Source organism: Populus euphratica, unplaced genomic scaffold, assembly GCF_000495115.2.
Source record: "Populus euphratica unplaced genomic scaffold, PopEup_1.0 scaffold895.1, whole genome shotgun sequence".
NCBI lineage: Eukaryota > Viridiplantae > Streptophyta > Magnoliopsida > Malpighiales > Salicaceae > Populus > Populus euphratica.
The window spans coordinates 61,111-83,723 of record NW_011500495.1 but is presented as its reverse complement, the minus strand read 5'-3'; the positions used below and the strand labels follow the sequence as shown (position 1 = coordinate 83,723).

Here is a 22,613-nt window from a genome sequence, read left to right as displayed (position 1 = left end):
AGATTCTAGCAGTTCCTGGTGAATTTCTTGCATCTGCTCATCAGCCTTCCTGCAATGCTTTTCAACTGCTTTCACCGTAGTGTTTTCCACCATCACTTGAGTTATACAATGTCGGAGTTGGTTTTCAGCCTTGAAGAGGCTCTAAAACCAATTGTTAATGTTAGACCTTAACAAGTTACTAAGAAGAAAGTTTAGAGGAAGAAAATGGAAGAAAAGGAGAGACTAAATGTTACTTTCGATCTTATTACTTGTCTTCCATGAAAATGCTTACAATGCTTATATACACAAGCTGCTTATTCTTCTAACAAATTAACTAATTCTCTAGTCAATCTTAACTGCATCTGACTACTTCTCTAACTGTCAACTACCACATTCAGCAGATGAATCACGTGTAAATAGTTCCGGTCAATCTTGTTACCAGTTTCATTGAATCAGCTTTTAGCAGCAACCTTTACTTCTCTTATGAACTATAGCAGTATATTTCACTCAATTACTGCAGGTCATGTGAAAAGGTTAGATGCTCTTGGTATTAATTATCAACAACTGGAAACACCAGTTTAAGCCAATATCAAAAATATTTCATTCCTATGAGCATCATCACTGAAGTGGACAGTTTATTATTCACAGATTAGACTGTTCTAACCAGTTTATTGCCGAATTGACACTCAATTATTGCAGGTCATGTACAGGCACACATTGTGTCTACTTAATAAGGGCTTCAGACAATGCTTCTCCATATTCATCATCCTCGTATATGCATTTGATACATCAACTACTTGTAGAGATAGGCTATCTGTTCGATACATCCACTACTTGTAGAGATCGGCTATCTGTTCTTTGTATAGCGCTACAACTTTGTCTCTTCGGATTTTCATCGTTGGGGTCATCAAGCCACTATCAATCTGCAATATAAAATATGTAATTGAGCAAAATGGCAGATGTTGCCTGAATGGGAGTGGCACTAGACTCAAGTGGGAAACCTACTGTAAAAGGCTCATCGATAACAAGGATTGGTCCAATTTGAAAACAACACCCTGATGTCCTGCTTGTAAGAGCATGGGATTGAACAATGATTAGTACATGATAGAAATAAATTCAATTCTTTTCCAAATACTCCAAGACTATTGCATCTATTATAAAGGAACAGAGAACTACCTGATAAATAGCTTTAATAAACACAAATGCATAGCTATGCACAAACAAAGAAGCAATCCCCACAGCAACCAAATCAAAGGAAAACATAAGGGTAATCTCCAAATTGAAGCAATGATTGAGAAACTAGGCTGTTCTTAAACTAGTTAGTGATAAAAGAAAGATATGAAGGAAAGTAGAGTCTTTAAAAATCTAGCAATGAAATCAATTTCTACATTTTTTTCTTTGCCATCCCCTGTACTTTTGATCCCACTCTAGCCTCAAATTTCCCAACGCAGATTGCAAGTGCAGGAAAATATCACTAGTGTAATGTTTCATCTTCCATCACTTTGCACCACCACCTCCCTCGGCACAAAACTCCCTTGTCTTTCCGTTGCACCCACGGTATCCTTTTATTTTGTTCTAAACTACCATAAAAACTATACAAAATGTCTTTATAGGTCAGATTATTCAGATTATTAAGTAAAAGAGCATTACCACTTCCTCAATTCTTCATATAGCAGGCTGGTGATCTGTTTCTTACTCAGCTCAGTGGCATCTGGATCTACAATGGACCGCTTTTTTGCAGCCTCTAGTACCTCATCTTTGTTGGGAACTACTATAGCTCCAAGACGACGCTGATCCTACAAACAATTTATGATAGTATATATAGACTACCAACTTACAAATGGAAAACCACTGGAGAGGACTAAATTTGAAATGTGCTCAAGACTTGAGGAAAATGATCATTGAAACAAACCTGGCCAATAACAACAATCTGTTGAATAAGACTACTCCTCATTGCAGCTTCTTCAAGCTCCAAGGGCTCGACATTTTCACCTATATTTTCTCCAAACAAGTTCAGAGGTAGAATTTATGATACTCTTGATAGGCAGAAAGATACACTGGAAAAGAAAACCTGAGTATGATGAAGATAGAGTATTTTTGTTCATGGGAAAAGGCAATGCCCATGCAATATTATATCTCCATTCAGAAGAAAATGAAACTCAGTACAGCCAAGAGCATAATAATTATGCAAAAACATTGTTATATTTTGGTAATTATCTGTAGATTGGGAAAAGGTACACTACAAAAAAAAGAAGCAATTAAATAGAAGATTGAAATAAGCAATGCTCATGGAAAAAATGGAACTTTTTGACACTGCTAACACTATTAACATCTCTTGATGAATTTATAGAAGATAAAATGAGAAATGGTAAGACAACAGGGTCAAATCTCGTGCATTTATCTAGAGACCATAAAATATTTTCATGCTATTTTTTTATTTTTTTTAGCATCTCACTTGTCACTTTTGAGAGAGGAAAAGGAGAGTTGTGGTCACAGCAGTGGTATAGAAGGAAAGCCATATGCTTCCAGTATACCTGTCAAAAGAACTATAGTATCCTTAGCACGGCCTTCAAGAACAATAACCCCTCCACAGTGACGGCTTCGCCCTCTTGAATGGTAAGGAGCTATCCAACCTATATCACCAGTGTTTAGCCAACCATCCTCATCTATGGCTTGCTTTGTGGCCAATGGATCCTAGTCAAAGATGAGCAAAAATGTCACTTGAATTAACTAAAATTGTGAGAAAGAAATAGTATCTTGACACAACAATTTAAAAACAAACTACACATTAAAAGCATCAGAAACAAAATTTTACAACTTGAATAATAATGCTTTTTAGTATGTACTGTAATGGGAATCTTAGTCTTACAATCCAAACTTATACTTTTCATCTTCAAACCATGATGATGATCGCAACTGCATTTTTCAGATGTATATTATCTCTTTTGATTGTTATGTAAACTCACAGGAATTTTTTTCATCCAAGAAAATAGGTTAGTGAAACATATTAAATGATTGCAAATACATGCCATCAACCATTATATTTTTTACTGAAGATCAGAAAGAACTATCACTACCATGGAATAAAAGAGTAACAAGTAATTTACTACCAAAAACAGGAAAAAGGACTCAAGTAGGATGGACAACATGACAACAGATCAATTCTCAAATTTAAGGCCATTGACAGCAGAATGGTTGGCCTCTGTCCCTAAACAAACGCAAGACTCATTGTATTTACGACTGCTTATGAATGATAGAAGGTAGCCTTCACTGTCACGTTGGAGATCAAGGTAATTAGAAACGTACATACAACCTCACATCCTTTAACTACTCTTCATTGTGCACAAGAGATAGAACTAGCACTGTTCTTAGTAAGTGAGCTAAGAACACATTTATTTCAAAGCTAGACCCCTTTTTTTTTTTCCTTCTTTGGATTTTTGGTGCTCCTGGAGAAACATAGCACATCCCATGTGTTTGAAGTCCTCTTTTGATTCATCAACATGATTCATGACACTGTTCTGGCAAGCCATTAGCCCCCAGCCCCCCGAGGAACCCAACTTTCAAGGAAGAGACCCGGTTTGAGATGAGTGTCCTAGCTAGTACACTGTGTTTTCATGGATTAATCATTGCCTATTCTTTAAGCCAGCCAAAAAAGATCAAGGATGGAAAAGGTCAAAGGTTCTATATGTCAAAAGAGTAATTTCACAGGATTCAGCTATATTATTTGTGTTAGCAGTACAATATCACAACACTTTTTTTAAAGATGAAGAGTTTTGTATGTAGGGATATGCTATTTTTCAGACACGGGTTCAGTATTTTAGATTGACGAGCATAGTTTAACTTTAGTTGAACTAAGTACAGTCTTAATTAAAAATATTCACTGAGAAGCTAGCGAGGCTTTTCTTGCAGAATTACAAAGTCCTCTTTTCTTTTGGGTTAAAATATATTTTACCACAAGTCTTACACATGTATAAAGAGACAAGAATTCAGAATATCCAACAAATAAAAATAAGCTTCAAAATTTCAAAGACAACGTTGAGTAATGTTTCATAACAAGTTTGCAATGTTTTTAGTGCTAAGCTCCAATGGAACCCCTAATGCACAAAAATCATGAAGCTCTTACAGAGACTCTTAAGAATTGAAAGTAAAGAAGCATCAAATCATCGAACTTAATAGTATTGCTGGAAAAGTCGAAATTGTGGATACTGATCAGACAGCTTTGAACAGTCCAATTAAGCCTCCAAATAAACCCCAGTTTACTCTACTTATATCCAAAACTAAAACCCCAACCAAAAATTCCTGAGCAGAGGGCAACCTGAATTGATCAGTATTTGAAAGTATATCAAGCAGAATAGTTTATATAAAACTCAGAACCTCAGAGAGCATTCTGCGTGCAATATGATATCATGAGTCAGCTTAATTTTGTGATGTTTCACAAAAAGGAAAAATATTACCAAACTATTTCATTGAGCATCAAAGCATTCCTTCCAGTTGCTATTAATAAACTGTCTTCTCTTGAAGCAATTATTACCTTGTAGTAGCCTTTCATCACTTGTGGCCCCCTAACTTTTACAATCCCTTTCGAGCCATGTGGAAGAGCTTCGCCAGTTTCAGCATCTACAATCTTAAATTCTGTATGCCTAATTGGAAGCCCAATTGAACCAAGAACCTTCAAAATTCAAATTCACGACAGCATTACATCCATGCAAGCTAATGGTAGATTATACATATATGATTCAAATAGTTAAGGAAATAGACTGAAAGTAGCCTATGAGGAAATAGAAAAAGAAGATACATGCAAATGCTAAATTGCAGATGTTGGTTAATGTAAGTTCAGAGAGACTGTGGAGAATATAAGAGAGGGGGAAAAATAAAGAAATCCCTCTTTAACCATCTGTAACACATTCAAGAAAGAGAACAAATTAACATGAGTGAGTAGCTAGAACTGCATAACCACTCCAAACCGATGTGATATGACAGCAAAGATGTCATTTCTAGGACATAGTGTATGGGGCTGATGTGCTATAGATCTCTATCCATGATTCCACCTATAAATTTTGAGATTATTGAAAAGGTGCAAGAGTTTCAACAATCTAAAATAATGGATGTATCTTACATTGTTGCTAGGTCGTCGAGCAGCGGTAACTGGAGATGACTCCGTCATACCATATCCATTCTGCACTACAACACCAATTGCCTGTGCACATGTAGGAGTTCTATAAGAGACAGTATCAGAAATATCTTGTTTAACCAGTCAAGAGTAATAAGCATCAGACCTCAAAAAACTTGTCAACATGAGAAGGTAAGCTACCACCTCCACTTACACCAGCCTGCAAGGTAGCAGATATGTCAAAGTGCTAAAAAAGATCCATGTATATAGTTAAGCAAAAAGGAGTTCAACAACATAATAGATATTAAAAATAATCATCACATCCTCGAAGGAAAATATCCACTGTCTAGCTGGCATCATTTATTTTGAGGAGGGAATCAGTTCAAATCCATCAAATGCATCTTCAAGTATCGAATAAATTGTTTCAGAATTGGCATCAACTCAAAATCATTTTTTCAAGAACCAAGTGGAGAGGTCTAGGAAAACATTTTCTATCAGATAAAGGAGAGCTAATAATGAAGCATTAAGTCAAACAAGAACTTATTAGATAAACCTTGCTTATTCCAATTGCTGAGTGAATTTTACAGTAAACAAGCTTCTTAGCCAACATATGCACTGGCAACAATATTGCAGCAATGATTCTTGCCCATAACCAGTCCAGCATTGAAACAAAATACAATGGTTCCTTCCTAGACCTCACAAGATAAGTTCCCTGCCAAAGAAAATAAAATTCAAAGCAAATTGAGTGGGAAAGCAGGTCTCATTCACAACCCTGATTGAAATTGAAGCAAGGAATATATTGAGCATGAAACTAGGTTTTAATCAATTTGAAGCAGGGAAAATAGAAATGTTATTCAGAAAAGCCACAAGAGCATCCAACATGCAATATATCTAGACATGGATCCTTGAATTATTGGCACCCAGCCTCTTTCATCAAGAAAATTTGGTCCAGGAAACCGGCAGCTAGATCAGTTTGTGTACTGCAAGCAAAGCATGTTTTAAGATCACATCCTATGGAAGCATTTAAGTGTAGAGCAGAGCCAAATAATGGGCAGGCTCCCACCGGGTTTCATGAAATTCACTGGCACGCAGTGCATGAAGCTGTGTATGCCAGTGTGCTTGAGCAGTTGTATGGTAACAAGAGAAGCAGTTACATCATGTAAGAGTCACAAGAGCAATATTAACTTGGAAGCAGATGGTAGCAATGGTACGTCTGAATTTGTTCCACTGATTCAATTATACAATAAAAAGAATTGAATTGATTATATAGTGAGGGTTACTGGAGAGGTAACTATACATATATTTTATCAAAAAGTAAATCTCCTCATAACATAAAAAAAAAATGTTAAAACTGAATATAACAAAATCAAGAGGTGACTTAATCATCCTTCAAAAATACATGGAAACGTAATAAACTTGGAGCCTAACAAAGTTTTATTTACATGCTATGAAAATATAGGAAATAGAGTGAAAAATAAATGAGGCATGCAATTTCAAACTATCAAACCTCATGAATTCTTTTCATCTCCATGTATGCCAAGCTGATCTTTATGAACATAAATGCAAGAAACTTACGAAGAGTGGAGCTTGTAGAAAGCTGTTTTTGTATCCCACTGTACAGTTTGAGGAACACATGAATAAGAAAATAATTCACCTGACCAGGACGAGCATATGGTACAACAAAACAAAACAAGCAATTCATGATTCATTAACATAAGCAACTCACTGCAAATCCAATGGTAAAGAGAAGAAATATGAAGCTGCAAATTTTTTAGAAGGGTTGCACTTAGTTCAACCTCTCCTCCATCAGTGATTAAGAATTTGGGCTTCTTGTCAAAGAGATGATGACGGGGACATCTGACCCAAGACACGGTTCACATGTCTGTATAATCAACGATAATAGGGGATAGCCCAACCCTCATGTTACTGGATTAGAAGATTGGGCTCATCCAAACCCAAGTTATCAGATTTTATTTATTTTTATTATTGGATTTCAATTTATGTTATTTTATTATACTTTTATTAGTTAGTGGATTTTAAGCCCAAATTGATTATGATTAGGGTTTTATTATTTATATGTGATTTTCTAAACATTACAATCAGTTTTTGATGATTAAATAAAAATGACAGACTTTTCCCTTCCTAAATTCTCTTTTCTTTTTGGCTTTTTCCTTTTTTTACTTTTAATTCTTAGCTTCTTTTTTTGTTGCTCTAATTCTTTTTGTTCATTGTTCCGTATCAACTTTGATATTAAAGCTTAGGGTTTTAATTGTTCTTACAATTAAACGATCTATAGGCTTGTTTAAATTCATTGATATTCAATCCAGTTCATAAACCCTTAGATCTGGTGGGAAGCTTTCAACAAGGAAAAAAAAAATTGTAGCAAACAAAAATATGTTTTGTTTGCCTTTTCCAGTTTACAATCAAAATCTAAAACAAAAAAAAAATGTATTTTTCATCTTCTCCACCAACGACAGTCATCCATCTGAGCAAATTCTCCCAACAACCACCAAGATCCATAACAGTTGTCACAGTAGCCAAATCAATTTGTCTTCAACAATTGTGTCTCACGACGGCAACACCACAATAGAGAAAGACCTACTGCCACATTCAACTTAACTGACAGTTGCACCTCCACAACCATAGTATAAGAGAAACAACACCACAAGGTGATTAAGGTTTCTAGATTTTTTTCATTTTTCAAATCTTTTTGCTTAAGCTTTTTCTATTACATTGTGAGAGTATATATAAAGAGATGCTGAATATCTATTTACAGGAATTCCATGATTCTAGCTTTTTGATAGATTGGTTATTATGGCTTGATTTCCATAATTCCAGCTCTTTGTCAGATTGGCTATTATGGCTTTATTATCTCTTGTTAATGAGATGGTTGTAACCGAAGGACTAATGGCATGATCAGTGGTTGGAGTCTTTACATTTTGATTTTCTCTTGTTGATGGAACAGTTGTAACCGAAGGAGCATGATCAAACACTGGATTCTTTACACGCCCCCTCAATATGAGCTCACCATCAATGATTTTGATCTTGGTTTGCAAATGGGTGAATTTTATGCAAGGTAGTGCTTTAGTCAAAAGATTTGCTAGTCGGTCATGAAAGGATACATGATGAACCTAAAGAAGACCTTTTGTAACATAGTCACGTACAAAATACAAGTCAAGAACGATGTGTTTCATTGTGGAATAATGAACAAGATTGTGGCTGAGTTGTGTGGCGCCCACATTATCACAAAGAATTTTAGGAATGTAGGGAACAGTCAGGTTGAATTTGAGTTCTCAAAATAATGAAGAGAGCCAACCAAGTTTTGATGCAATGGCAGCTAAGGCTCTGTATTCTGCTTTTATTTGAGGAGCGAGCAACTGCACATTGCTTCCTTGGGCTCCACGAGGTTGGCTTTGGTCCTAGGAAAACAATGTAGGCACTGGATGTACGATCATCTACATTTCCTGCCTAATCAGCATTTGAGTATGCTGTGAGGGAAATTGATTAAGAAGATCTAAGGTGAAGACCATGATACAAGGTGCTTTTTAGGTAACGAAAGAGTCGCTTTATAGGAGACCAATAAGAGTGGGTTGGTTTATGCATAAATTGTGCTAGGCAATTGGCAGGGAATGATAGATCAAGTTGTATGAGAAAGGTATTGAAAGGCACCAATGACACTCCTGAAAATGGTGGAATCAGTGGCAACAAACCCATCATGAACTTGCGAAGTTTCTGATGTGGAAAGAATTGTTTAGGTTGGCATAGCTCCATCAAGTTTGTAATGGGACAGTAGATCATGGATGTAGATGTGTTAACTTAAAAATAAGCCTGTGTTGGTAGGAATCACCTCAACACCAAGGAAATAATACAAGTTGCCGAGATCATTGAGATTAAATTGATGCCCCAGGAATTGAATGATAGTATCCAGTTTGGAGGAGTTGTTTCCTGTGATTATAAGATCATCAACATAAACCAAACAATAAGCAATATTGCATTCACGATAATATAGAGAGTGATAAAGCTGTCTTAGAATGTGTGAAGCAAAGGGAGTGAAGTCCTTTACTTAGAATTTGATACTAGGCACAAGATCCTTGTTTCAGGCCATATAAAGATTAGCGAAGTTTGTAGATGTAATAAGGTTTGTAAGCATTAATGAAGTCCTGTGGTTATTGCATATAAATATCATAATCTAGGATGCCATGAAGAAAAGCATTGTGTTTATATCAAGTTGTCAAAGTGGCCAGTTGCAAGATGTCGCTAGTTATAAGATGGTTCTGATGGTAGTAGGTTTGATGACAAGAGAGAAGGTTTCATGATAATCAATTCCATGTTGTTGATGGAATCCTTTGGCCTCTAACCTCGCTTTGTATGTGGCTATTGAACCATTTAGATGCCTTTTAATTCTGAAAACCCACTTGCAGCCAACAGGATGAATGTGAGGAGAGGGTGGAATCAGTTCCCAAATACCATGTTTCACCAAGGCATTGAATTCCTCACTCATGGCATGCCTCCAGTGATGACTCTTTAGTGCTTCACGCACACTAATCGAAGTAAAGGAGTCAGCTAAAGGACGTTTCATAGCAGTATAAAGCTTTTTTGGTTTTGTGAATTTGATTCATACCTCTGGTGATCATGGAATGAATACGTTGATCCAAAGAGGAACTCAGTTGGGGGGCTGCAATGGGCAAGGACGTTGTTGGAGCAGTTGCATCCACGGATGGAGAGAAGATATCTAAAGATAAAGTTTCTAGAGTAGGAGTGAAGCATTGGAAGTAGCAGTGATGACATTGGGAGTAGTGGTGGGGCTAGGGCTGAAGGTATCGTAATGGTTAATTATGTTGTCTGAGGGAGGCTTTGGTAAGGGAGATATGTAGATGCGATGTATTTGAGTATCTAAGCACAGATATTGGTAGAAGATCCCACAAAGATAAATGATTTTGATTTTGGTTTTCCTTTGTGAGAATTAAACGGTTTCAACTATGGGTAGCATAGGCAACCAAAGATCCTAAGCTTATTATAATTTGGTAATTGGTTAAATACGCATTCAAATGGGGATTTGTTCTAGAGGATAGGTGTAGAAAGTCTGTTGATAAGGTTTTGATTTTGGTTTTGCTTTGTGAGGATTAAATGGTTTCAACCATAAGTAGCATAGGCAACCGAAGATCCTGAGCTTATTATAATTTGGTAATTGGTTAAATAAGCATTCAAAGGAGGGTTTTTTCTAGAGAATGAGTGTTGGAAGTCTATTGATAAGGTAAACTGTTGTTTGAAAGGAAAGACACCAGAATTTTTAGGGTAGATATGCTTGGGTGAGCAGTGTCCTATTCTAGTTTCAACAATTTGATGATGTGGAAGTTTAGAAATACCATTGTGTTAAGAAGTGTGTGTGGGAGTAGTGAGATGGTTGATGTCATGTTTATTTAGGTAAAGTTCTAAGCTTATGTATTCACCATCATTGTCTGAGTAAAGGTGTGTGATTTTAAACTCATATTTCTTTTCAAGTAAAGCATGCAGTCGTAGAAAGATTGTGGTAATATCATATTTAAGGATCATGGGAAAAAGCCAACAATAGCGTGTATAATGGTCAATAAAGATGGCGTAGTATTTAAAACCTTTGTAGGAAGAAGTGTGAGTTGGTCCCCAAATATTTGAATAAAGTATTCCACGTGTGCTTTTAATTAATCATTTACACTTAAGGGTCTAGTATTCTATGCTTAAAATTTTATTAGTGTATTTTGTTCCTGATTACTCTCCACATTAAAAAAAAATAGCTTTATTTTTGTATTGTGATTTTATTTGCAAAAACCATTCATGATCTCAATTCCATTTCTAAATCAATATTGCATGCATTTGTATCATGATCATCTAGTGTCCAAGTTTAAGTTTACATTTACGGAGACCCGATCCTTAGTGATACTCTTATGGTCATTTAAAAGAAACTGCAAACTTAAATGATCAACATATTTAAAAGACTTGAGCCCCGAGAAAATTCTCAAATAAGACACCTAAAAATCAATAAATATCACAAGAATAACCATTATGGGCAAGTTCACCCTAAGCGCCATAGTATGACTATCATTTAGATTATTTTAAGCATGTTGATCATCTAGTGTCCAAGTTTAAGTTTACATTTACAGAGACCCGATCCTTAGTGATACTCTTATGGTCATTTAAAAGAAACTGCAAACTTAAATGATCAACATATTTAAAAGACTTGAGCCCCGAGAAAATTCTCAAATAAGACACCTAAAAACCAATAAATATCACAAGAATAACCATTATGGGCAAGTTCACCCTAAGCGCCATAGTATGACTATCATTTAGATTATTTTAAGCATGATGATCTTGATGAATGACCTATGAGTCCTAACAAAATAGAAGCTCCCGCTCTTGACAGCCGTCGTGACCCCTGGATATTTGATATGTAGATTCGTGACATGGATCAATTATTTGAGTGGCATAACTTGTATAATAATAGGAAAGTTAGATTTGTTACGATGATGCTCATTGTTGAAGCCAAACTTTATTGGAGAGATGTTAAAGGATTTTTTAGAGATGAGAGGTAAACCTCTTATAACTGATTAGATCAAAATGAAACAAAAATTACAGAAAAAATATCTACTCCAGTCTTATAGGAATAAACTCTTATATCAATAGAACAATTTAAAACAAAAGAAAAAGTCTATCAATGAGTATATAACAAAGTTTAACGATTACATGATGAGATGTGCTATATGAAAAAATGAAGTCGTGACTTCGCATTGATTTTGTAAAGGTTTGAATGATGGTTTTATAAAAGAGGTTAGGCTCATTGGTGTTTCCACTCTTGACCAAGTCTATACTATAGTGCAAGATTATAAGTTGCTTATAAAGAGTCAATGAACAAAACATCAGGACCCTTTTAGGATCCTTTTTAGGTCTCAATTTAGAAATAATGATTCTTTATTAGATGCTCCACCCTGTAAACTTGATCCTAGTTGTGCTCAAATTTATAACGAAGATAAAGGAAAAGGAGTCGTTAATGAAACGTCTAGGTTGAGTTCAGAGATTTAGTGTTAAATGTCAAGATTTCAGTCATATGTTCTATAACTGCATCTCTAAACCCTTAGTCATTCAAAAACATATGGACATAGGTGAAAAGAAAAATTAATATGTGTGAAAAGAAAAATTAATATGTGCAAGTGTATGAATTCAATCCTAAGAACTTTAGTAATCTAGATAAAGAGGATGTGCATGAAGTGGGGCTTAACATTATAAGTCCAAATGAGTCTGAAAATAAGGTTAATAAAAAAAATATATATACTTTAGTGGTAAAGGAAGAAGTTTTAAAAAACTCTTTAATGGAATTTCCCCAAGAGGAAAATATGATATTTAAAGAGTCTCATGATATTCGTCCTCTTAAACTGCCCGATTCCCTCACCACCATACTTGACTTCCATCATGTCAAGGGTTTAAAACAAGATGCTCCTCACCCTTCTATGCTTGACGTCCAGCATGTCATAGGTTTAGAGCAACATGTTAAGCTTCATTATCTCTTACCCCTAACACGTGATGAGAAAAATGAAAATAATCATAATTTACTAGGTTATGTCCAGACTATATCTAATAAGGCTTCAAATAATGCTTGTTCCACTCCGCACCCTCAATTATATAGTGTTCATAGTTACAAACCTAGGAAGCTTGTAGATCTTCTTGTCTCCTTACTCTAATATGTCTGATTCAGCTGAGTTTTTTACATATAGAGTTTATAATTTACATATTGAGATCATAAAACATTTTCATGCAAGTATTGAACAATACAAATTTCGAGTTAATTTACATAAGTATCATGATGAACTTAATGTTAGAGATGATTTCATGATATAGATTAGACTTGAATGGTGTCCTTTGAAAATCGGTCATAAATTGCTAGTGTTAGATCATTCAAAGTGTTGTAAAGAATTGAATCAAATAATTATATCATTAAAGTGTCACTCAACCTTGATATTAGCTTTACTTTTGATATAAGGGACCTTGTTATATATAAAATACAACAACCTAGTACTGGTGATCCTTTGGAACCTTTTCCTCGTTATCCTTATCTTTGGCATAAAAAGAAATTATTAATGCTACTTTAGATGCACAAATTGTTTTTTCTAAGGATAGCGAATTTCACCAAATCTCAATACATGAGCTAGATAACCAGATTTAGATTGTAATTGAATTATTAAAGAGACATTACAAAAGCTTGATCATGATCTTTGAGAACATTATAGAAGCAACCTTGTCCTATACTTGACGAGGTCGAGTTTTTCCTATCCCGAGAGAGTTGATGAGAACATTAGACCCAAGACATGATTCACACGTCTGTATAATCTATGATGATGGAGGATAGCCCAATCCTTGTGTTATTGGATTGGAAGAATGGGCTCATCCAAGCCCAAATTATCAAATTATATTTATTTATTTTATTGGACTTCAATTTATGTTATTTTATTAGACTTTTATTGGTTAGTAGGTTTTAAGCCCAAATTGATTATGATTAAGGTTTTATTATTTATATGTGATTTTCTTGACATTACAATCAGTTTTTGATGATTAAATAAAAAATAGTAGACTTTTCCCTTCCTGAATTCTCTTTTCTTCTTGGCTTTTCCCTTTCTTTGATTTTAATTTTTTCTTTAAAGCTTCTTTCTTTCCTGCTTTAATTCTTTACTTCTAAAGAAATAGTTTTTTGTAAGTAAGCCTCCCCCACATCCACCTACCCCTGCCTTTTAGAATACAAGAATGGCTTAGACTTATCAACGATCAAATCCATGGCTAATTTAAGTAGCTAGTGAGTCATATTTCAGTTTTATCCCAAGTCAACAATTCAATATGAAAACTAATCCTACTTTATATATTGCATAGTAACCATTCAATGTCATAGCTCCAGTGAAAAAAATTAAAAAGACAAATAAAACAAAAAATATCCCAAAGAATGATTGCTGCATTATGCAAATCAAAAGCCATAATGACACAAAGTCTATTTTATTTAATAAATGCTCAGGAATCTTTCACATGGAGAATTTATTCGGATCTTAAAGAAACACTAAAAGGAATGCAGACACTTTAAAACATGTGTGAAACATGTCAATCAACGTGTGTTTGTGTGTGTGTTAATAGAAATATGATGCTTTCCAATGATATTTGATCAACTTCTAACAAATCCTTGACTCAAATTAAGTGTTAATCCTTGGGATGGGTCTGCCTTCTCCTTTTCTATTCTTTGTATAAAATTGGTAGTTAGATCGCATAAAATGTATTGAATATTCACTAAAATCCGTTATTTTACTTGGATCAATCTTTTAATACATTGGCAACCATGGCTTAGATGATATTTTACAATCACTAGATAGGTAGTTTTAATCTCTTTTGCAAGTTTCTTGACCTTAATAAATGAAATATTAGTTTCCATGTGAAGTATCAAGCAAAAAAAAGACCCTACAAATTTCTCCAAGTAGCAATGCATTAGATTGACGTAATATACTAGACTTGCAGCAGAAAAAAAAAAAGATAAAATATACTGGACAAACCTGTAAAGAGTCTCAAATACTAAAGGAACAGTGATCAAATAATGTGGCTGATATTGTTGCAGATCAACCTATCGAGTAAAATTCATTGCAATTAAGCCATAGTAAAAATGAACAGTCTATAGAATGAGTGATGGCAACTGATAAGATATTGTATCATTTTGAAAGGTTAATACCTTTAAATTCCTGACAGTAGTGTATACTTGCTCAGTTCCACGTGTAAATAAGAAATATTCAGCAGCTCGCTCATATGCATGCCAAGGTGGAAGCATACTCAGAAATCTGTCTGCAGGTTGAGCAGGCAACACATCCCACAAATTATTTATCTGGAAAACAAGGGAAATTGTAAATTGACTCAACATTAAGTTAACCAACTTTTGATTTCAACTGTAACTAAAGACCCAATTCAAAGGGCCATACTTAGTTTTGAAAGCTGTTGTCATTCTCAGTCAACTAAAGGCCCTCTATGAAGCCATAAATCTGAAGAGCATGTCACAACAAAAAGATGGTCTCCTCACTATATTTTTGATAAAGGGTTCCAATACAGCATTGTGAATTCTTTCATGTTTGTTTGTCTATGTCATGGCCATGGCCTCATTCTTCTTTTATTTATTGATGACAACATTCTCACCCATAATGATTTTTCTCAGTAGATGAGCATCTAAGTTTTTTTTTCCTGGCTTGCTCTTCCAAATTCAGTGTAGCAGTTGAAAATTTTCCAAGTAAAAGAGGCCAAACAACAAAGGAAATTTACATGTTCTTCTGTTTTCACTGAAATTGAGAGAATTTGAGCTCATTGGATACCATGAAATATCAATAAAGATAAAGGACAGGACAGCTCCTATAAACCTAGTACATCTTCAAAACGAAATAGCAACACATGCACAATGATATACTGTAACAGTGTAATGGTTCGACTGGATTTAGATCCCAATTAAATCTCTAACCATTGATCTCCTTCGAATGGTTTGATGAAGAAGGTGGACTTTTAAATAATTGAATTTGAATTTGAGGCATGAGAAATGAATATTCGTTGTAGAAACAAGGATTTCCCTTAAAGACAAGCAAAATAGGATTAAAATAAGGAGCTCCTTTCAGCTTCCTAGATTAATGTGCCTTCAAAGGATTGAGTGCAAGGGAATATCATAGCATGCTTGATGAGGCTAGTTGTACAGTGCAAGGTTATTAGGAATGGTGAGCTCAGCAGATAATGATCTAGGAAAGGAATAGCTCTTTTTACATATTGTTTTCCTCTATTCTCTGATTTTTCGCTGTTACTAGAGTAGAATTAAGAATTAGTTCTTTGCTAGGATTAAAAATATATATATTTTTATCATTAGAAAATAAGATTTGCAAGAGAATAATTTGGAGCAGGGAACATCAACCAAAAGTTAAATGAATAAAGGAAATAAGCAAAAAGATAGAGAATAACTACAAACCTGGTGCAGCAGATTCTTATGAGTAAGCATGACACCTTTTGGATTTCCAGTGGTTCCGCTAGTATAAACAAGTGTAGCAATATCGTCAGAGCTTATTGTTTCATATTTATAGTGCTGCCCTGCAATCATTATCAATAGAAATTCATAAGATAATCAATCAAAGGAAAGTGAGGCATTGTTCCTTTTTCCCCTCTTTTTTTTTCAACTAGTATGGAACTATATTATTTCGCAAAAAAATAATATAAAGTTTATTTTGTGTTTTATATGTATTTCACAGTAACATACAGTAAACTGGACAGGCAGGGTGACCTATATAAATTGAACACAACACCCTCCACCAAAAGCAGCACAATGATGCAATCACTGCTTGACAAGTGATATAAAAGTTTACATATTCCTTGTAACCCTGTAATATCGTGAACAATGATGACATGATGAGCGATAGTGACAGAGACAGTTTTCTTAGCCTCGTTGATCCACAAACTGGCTTGCACATGCACAAACACAAACACAAAAACTACAGATGTATTGCATATGCATGTTCGGCTAAATAGAAAGTAAAGCCACTTTGAGCATAAAAATCACCACTAATGCTTCTAATATGACCACAACATACTAACAAGCCAATTTGAGCAGCGTGGCAATTGAATTCATTATTAGATTCTTGTTTCCATCCTAACAAATACCTCAACTGCATAAGCTTGGAACCATGAAAAATATATGGAAATTTTGTCTGATACACATGGTTCAACCTAACTGGTTATGGGTTGCATCATGATTCAGGCATAAAGGAAAACTGTTTCAGCCTTTGAGTTTTCTCAAATATTCTGGCATTCTCCCTACAACATATAATCCACAACATGATTACAAAACATTCAATACCGAGCTTCCATTTAGTCTCTTAAAAGATGCTTTAAGTAGTCAAGCGTTCACAGCAGTCAGCCAACAAGAAAACCTCTTCATGTAATATGAAACGGGGATTTAAAATATAAATATAAAGTCAAGGATCTCACAGGAAGAAGTGTGCTAGATGATTCATAACATAATACACATATACACTCTTCATACTTATTTTCAAATTGAGCAACTTACTCGCATCATCAGAGTCTGAGAAGGTTTTACAGCTCTCTTGCCCCAAATCTATAATCTCCTTGTAACTGAAAATAGGTATGCCCTCCATTCTGTTGATGGCAAGGTGTGACTTCTCTCCCCAAAGTAAAATGACAAATCTGGGAGCTGCCTTGGAAGAAAATGTTTCTACAATTCTATTGAACAATTCAGCATTGTCTACTGCAAGTGCAACACTGTAGTAATAATTCAGAAAATCAGCAATACCACTAGTGCAATCATAGATTGAATGCAAAAGGAATCCTGAAACTCTAGAAAAATAATTGTAATACCATTATCACAGCAATTCAAATATCATTGATTAAAACAAATTCAATGCATATTAGGCAAGTGTGTCTGTTGGTGATATATGGACTGCCAGCCAAAACCAACATTGTCTGACCCAATCCAAATCAACAAATTTTTATAGTGTATGACAAGTCTGGCCAGTTGTAGAAAAGCACAAGCTCAGTAGCTTAGCGGGGGTAACAGAATAAAGTTACAAAGACACCATTTTATTCTCAACTTAGTACTTGAAAGTTAATATTCTGAGCCAAGTACTAATCAAAATACAAATTTATTCAGTTTTTATTTTCTGCACTATCAATAGCACTGCTTTCTCTATTTTTCCAATCAATGTGCCATTGGTTTCTTTATCTTCTATATCCTATAGTTGCATTACCATAAGCCCAAGTCTTTCCCTATAATTTCAAATCCTAAAGCCCCTAACTTACAAGTTTTACCCCCAGAATTAAGGAAATGGTGGGAGGAGTATCGAAATATACACATTTCCTTAGGTTCTACAAAAAACTAAACTGGCTTACAATTAATCTATGAACACTTAACCATCCTCAGTTATCATCCATGTATAAAATGTAGAAATGATATACATAAAATGGAAGGTTTTCTTGCAAACCTTTCAGAGTGAATGTATATTTGTAATAGCTCTTCAATAGATGATCTTGATCCCCTCACCACATCAACTGCTCCCATGGCCATCATACCTAGGACAAATATCAATAAGATATATAGAAAATGGTACGATTACCATGCATCATCGTACTTTACGCATCAAATGAAATAATAAGCCAACAAAGATTCTTTAAAGAGGAGCACATGGACACTGCAAAATGGAACACCTTCTTCCCTTCCACAATTAAAAACCTGGGACATTCAGGCTTCTTTTTTATTTTAATGATATCCATGTGTACAGGCAGCATTTTAACAATAAATTTCCCAGTTTCTCTGGGCCCAAGAACATTGTTGAATCCATGATTTGTTCAAGGCAACAAAAAAAAAAAAATCTGGCACATATGGATTAAAAAGTTCGATAAAAAATGTTCAAAGGTTCTAAATCTGTCACATTTTACCTTTTAGGAGCACTATGGCATCTTAATATATATATAAAGAATTTTTAAGCCTTTAGGAAAGGCTCTAAGCAGCTATTGAAATATTATATACCAGAAAGTGGCTATTCAAAAGCTTCATGCACTCAATGATTGCAAATTACAATTATCCATTTCCTTGCAAATGATTTGTAGTGGTAATAAAGAAAAGGGTCAAACTATTTTATTTTGAGTTCTTTACTCCGGTATTACAAACAATGACAAACACTAGCCAAAAACATCCTGCTAGTGGCAATAACCCTCTAAAGGTAAAACTGAAATGCTCGTGCATAGTGAAAATGCTAAGACATAAACCATAAGGGATGGGGGAAGAGAACAACATAGGATAAGGAAGAAATACACTGACTTTAGCAATAAGGAAGACAAATTTTAAACTGCAAGGTACCTTGATCTGTAACAAGCCACCGGTATGAATTATCAGCAAAAAGTGCAAGTTTCTCATCTGGCTTAACTCCAATAACCCTCAAGCCTTCAGAAAAATGCAAAATTTCCTGCTCCAACTGCAATTTTGAAAGAAAAGGAACTGTTTGATGAGAAAGCAGTTAATTTAGCACCCATTAACTTGTTTTCCAAGAACATGAAAGAGATCAAATTAACTTGTTTTCCAAGAACATGAAAGAACTTTCATTCCATATCAGGCAAAGAACAAGGGTCCAATTCAAAATATGGTACAGACCAATCAGCAGGAATGAACCTTCACAATTTATCACAACAAGTGGAATCAATGGGTGCTCTTTTCTTCAAATAACAGTGATATTGTACACATATAGATCACATATCATACCGAGCAAGCAACTCACTTATAGATCAAACAAATATAGAACCAAACGCAGAAACATTTATGTTTCTTTCTTTTCTAACATAGAAATGGAGCGTGTATCTTTTAATGAAAAAATTATTTTCAGTATAAGGACCTGGACCCTGGTTGTGGGAAAGGACCTATCCTCTTACCAGCCCAATTTTTGTGTGGTTGTAAGATCATTTACTTCATAACAATTAACTTCATCCATTTACCTCATTTCGTTACGATTTCCTGTGGAAATGGAAAAAAGCAGAGAGCTGAAGGGAGAGCACTTCCAATATATTTGTGTTTTAAAAGAGGATTGATCAAGAAGTAAGACCATTAACAATTTAAAAGTAAAGCATTTGATGTATAGGATACATAAATCATTATATGTGCATCATATTTTGAACTCCAGAACTAGAGTAGTCTGTTGAGATTTGATATGGTCCTATCAGACCGAAGAGACCACCATTCATCCATATTGCTTAATAATGATCGATATTCCCCAGGAAACTTTTAATAACACTGCCAATATTTTCTTAGTGCTCAACCAAAAAAAATATATGATTTCCATGATTCTTGATAATTTTTACAAAGCTCAACCTCATCACAATGAACCATAAAAGTTTCAAAAATTCTCAAGTAAAAGAACACGCCCATACTGGAGCACAGTATCCATGTTTGTGTTTGCAAATTCCAAGCTGACTTAAAATCATGTAAAAAGCATGCATCTCAGCAGTGCATATCAATGTAGTCAAAGAACTGATATGGGTCATATAGCTAACATGACATATATTGCACCAATTCAAATTTGTTATGAATTAAGTTCATAATCTTATAGCTCCAAGCACTATACTGGAAAATGATTTTTGGATACATTCAATCACTTGAGCTGTGTGTAGAAAGAACATAAGTTACACTGAGGACACAAATTGTTGCTTAACGTGCTTCTCAAGGAGATACATAATCACAACAAACTAAATTTATATTGGAAATTTACCTGTTTATATGTAAAACTTGTAGGTGGATCATGATATGGATCCACCACTGCAATCCGATCACCATATTTCTCAGCTGAAGACCTCCAAATGTCAGGAACAGCTCTCCAATCATCAGAGGTCAAGGCACCATTGCTGGAAACTAGGGTCCTTTCTAGGTAAGGTGAACACCTTCTTATCTTAATCTCCTCTGTCTAAAGGAAAAATCATAAGAAAAAAAAAAAAAAAAACTACATTGACAAAAGTGAAAGCCTAAGCACTCCTAATCATATTTCCTGTGAGTATACAATAAACTTTAAACTAAAAACAAGTTGACGAGAGCGAAAGCCTTTTCATTAATCAATAAAACAGCATATTCATGACATGATAATAAGGGAGAGCATTAAGGAAGCTGGTTTCTCTTCGTTTAATTTCTCAACTCACAGGCCCACGTTTCCACAATTGAAATTTCCTTGTCCGGGTAAAGAGATAATGCTGCCATACCCACATGACCAATGAAGTAAATACCCATGGAAAACGTACTATGTTGTTGTCACAATCACAATAAGTACAAGAAATAGAAAAATCATTTAAAAACAGAAGTTCCTCACCAAAAAAATTGGTGTCTAATTAGTTGAAAATTAAATATGCAAATATTATTCCGCAAATGTTTAGAAATTAATGAAATGGTCTAACAGCAGAGAGAAATTCAGGCCAACAGACTTGAAGGCGACCATTGAAATCAGAATGACATTGACGAGCGGGTGGCACAGTTATGTAATAAGATATATTCAGTGCTGTCATCACATGTGAGCACTGAAGGACCTACATTCCAAGAAAATAGTTGAGACCCGGGACCGCAGTTAATCCACAGCTTCCGCAAATCCCAGTTGGCCTAAAATCTCAATTACACTTTGTATTTCTTGCAAGAACAATTAATTCCAACCTAAATTCCTCGTATAATCTCCCATTCCCAATCCATTTGACAGCTTAAATAATCAGAAATATAACTATTTCCAAATATTCAATCATACCAAAAAAACAAGAATATAACTGATAAGGCATTTATCAGCTGTTAACAGCTAAAACCAAAAGCTAAAGAGTGATGGGCATCACTTCATCTAATAATAGCACAATTCTTAAGAACATAACAGAAATTCACACCTGAATACAAAAGAAAAGAAACGAGTTTGCACATATAAAACATCACGTAAAGAACCCACAAAAAAAAAAAGATAAATCACAAGATATGCTTGTTTCTATACAAGCTAAATTCAAAAGGGTACGTGAATTACCTTGGTTTCGCAAGAAAGTCGAAATCCTCGACGTGAAGAGAGCCCATTACTGAATCTTTTATGGAAAATCTTGGAGTTCTTGAAATTATAATGAGGGACCAAGAATTGAAAAGCAGCATGCCTTTTACTGAAATCAGCACCACCAAAATTAGAGCTAAAAGTTGAAGAAACCGTTGACATTCGATTCGTTGGAAAGGAAGACACAGAAAGCACTGTGGCAGTAGTCATCGGATTCATCAAAGCAGCAACAACCACCAAACCGACACAGACAAATGTTGAACAGTGTCTTTTAATGTGTCCGTAAATAAATATATGAAGGGTTAGAAAAAAAAAAATGTTGCGGGATTAGCGCGGCGATAGAATCTACGTTTTTTTTTTGTTTTAATTCGAAGTGTTTGACCAGCTTACTGATGTATACCATAACCAATTTTGAAATTCATTAAGACTACTTTTGTTTTAGGAAAAATATTTCTTGAAAAACCATTTTCTAAACTTTTTTATATTTATTTATTATTAAAAAAATTGATCAACAAAAAATATTTTTCGGTTAATATAAAGTACTTTCTAATTAATGGAAAATACTTTCCAATCAATGAAAAACACTTTCTGGACGAAAATATTTTTTAGTCATAAAAAATTTAACTTAATTTTCAAGAAAATATTTTCCTTTTTAGCTGTGTTTATTTTCCGGAAAGTGGTTTATAGGAAAACACTTTCCAAACTTTCTTGTGTTTGTTTTTCAGAAAGTGATTTCTAAGAAATCACTTTCTAAACTTTCTTGTATTTGTTTATTGTTAAGAAAGTTGATAAATAGAAAACATTTTCCAGTCAAAAATTTGGCTTGATTTTCAAGAAAGTGTTTTCCTGAAAAACTTGAGAGGAAAACACTTTCCGGAAGTTGTGAAAAATTTAGAAATGTCATTATTTGCTGATTATATCAAATTTGATCCTCAAACTTTTGATTG

General features: G+C 34.5%; 1 protein-coding gene across 1 annotated transcript; it reads right to left on the bottom strand.

The window, feature by feature from the left end:
• Window positions 1-507: 507 nt before the first annotated feature.
• On the bottom strand, window positions 508-21,897 carry LOC105115014 (probable acyl-activating enzyme 16, chloroplastic). Its single transcript, XM_011011776.1, has 19 exons — window positions 21,649-21,897; window positions 20,377-20,568; window positions 18,978-19,092; window positions 18,103-18,190; window positions 17,172-17,383; window positions 16,080-16,198; window positions 14,817-14,966; window positions 14,644-14,711; window positions 6,597-6,702; window positions 5,643-5,801; window positions 5,256-5,309; window positions 5,096-5,176; window positions 4,511-4,648; window positions 2,514-2,673; window positions 1,892-1,971; window positions 1,630-1,775; window positions 985-1,042; window positions 814-902; window positions 508-776 (listed from the first exon to the last, which is right to left on the bottom strand). The coding sequence occupies exons 1-19, from the start codon at window positions 21,883-21,885 to the stop codon at window positions 773-775; spliced, it is 2,256 nt and encodes a 751-aa protein (XP_011010078.1). The 5' UTR covers window positions 21,886-21,897; the 3' UTR covers window positions 508-772.
• Window positions 21,898-22,613: the final 716 nt, after the last annotated feature.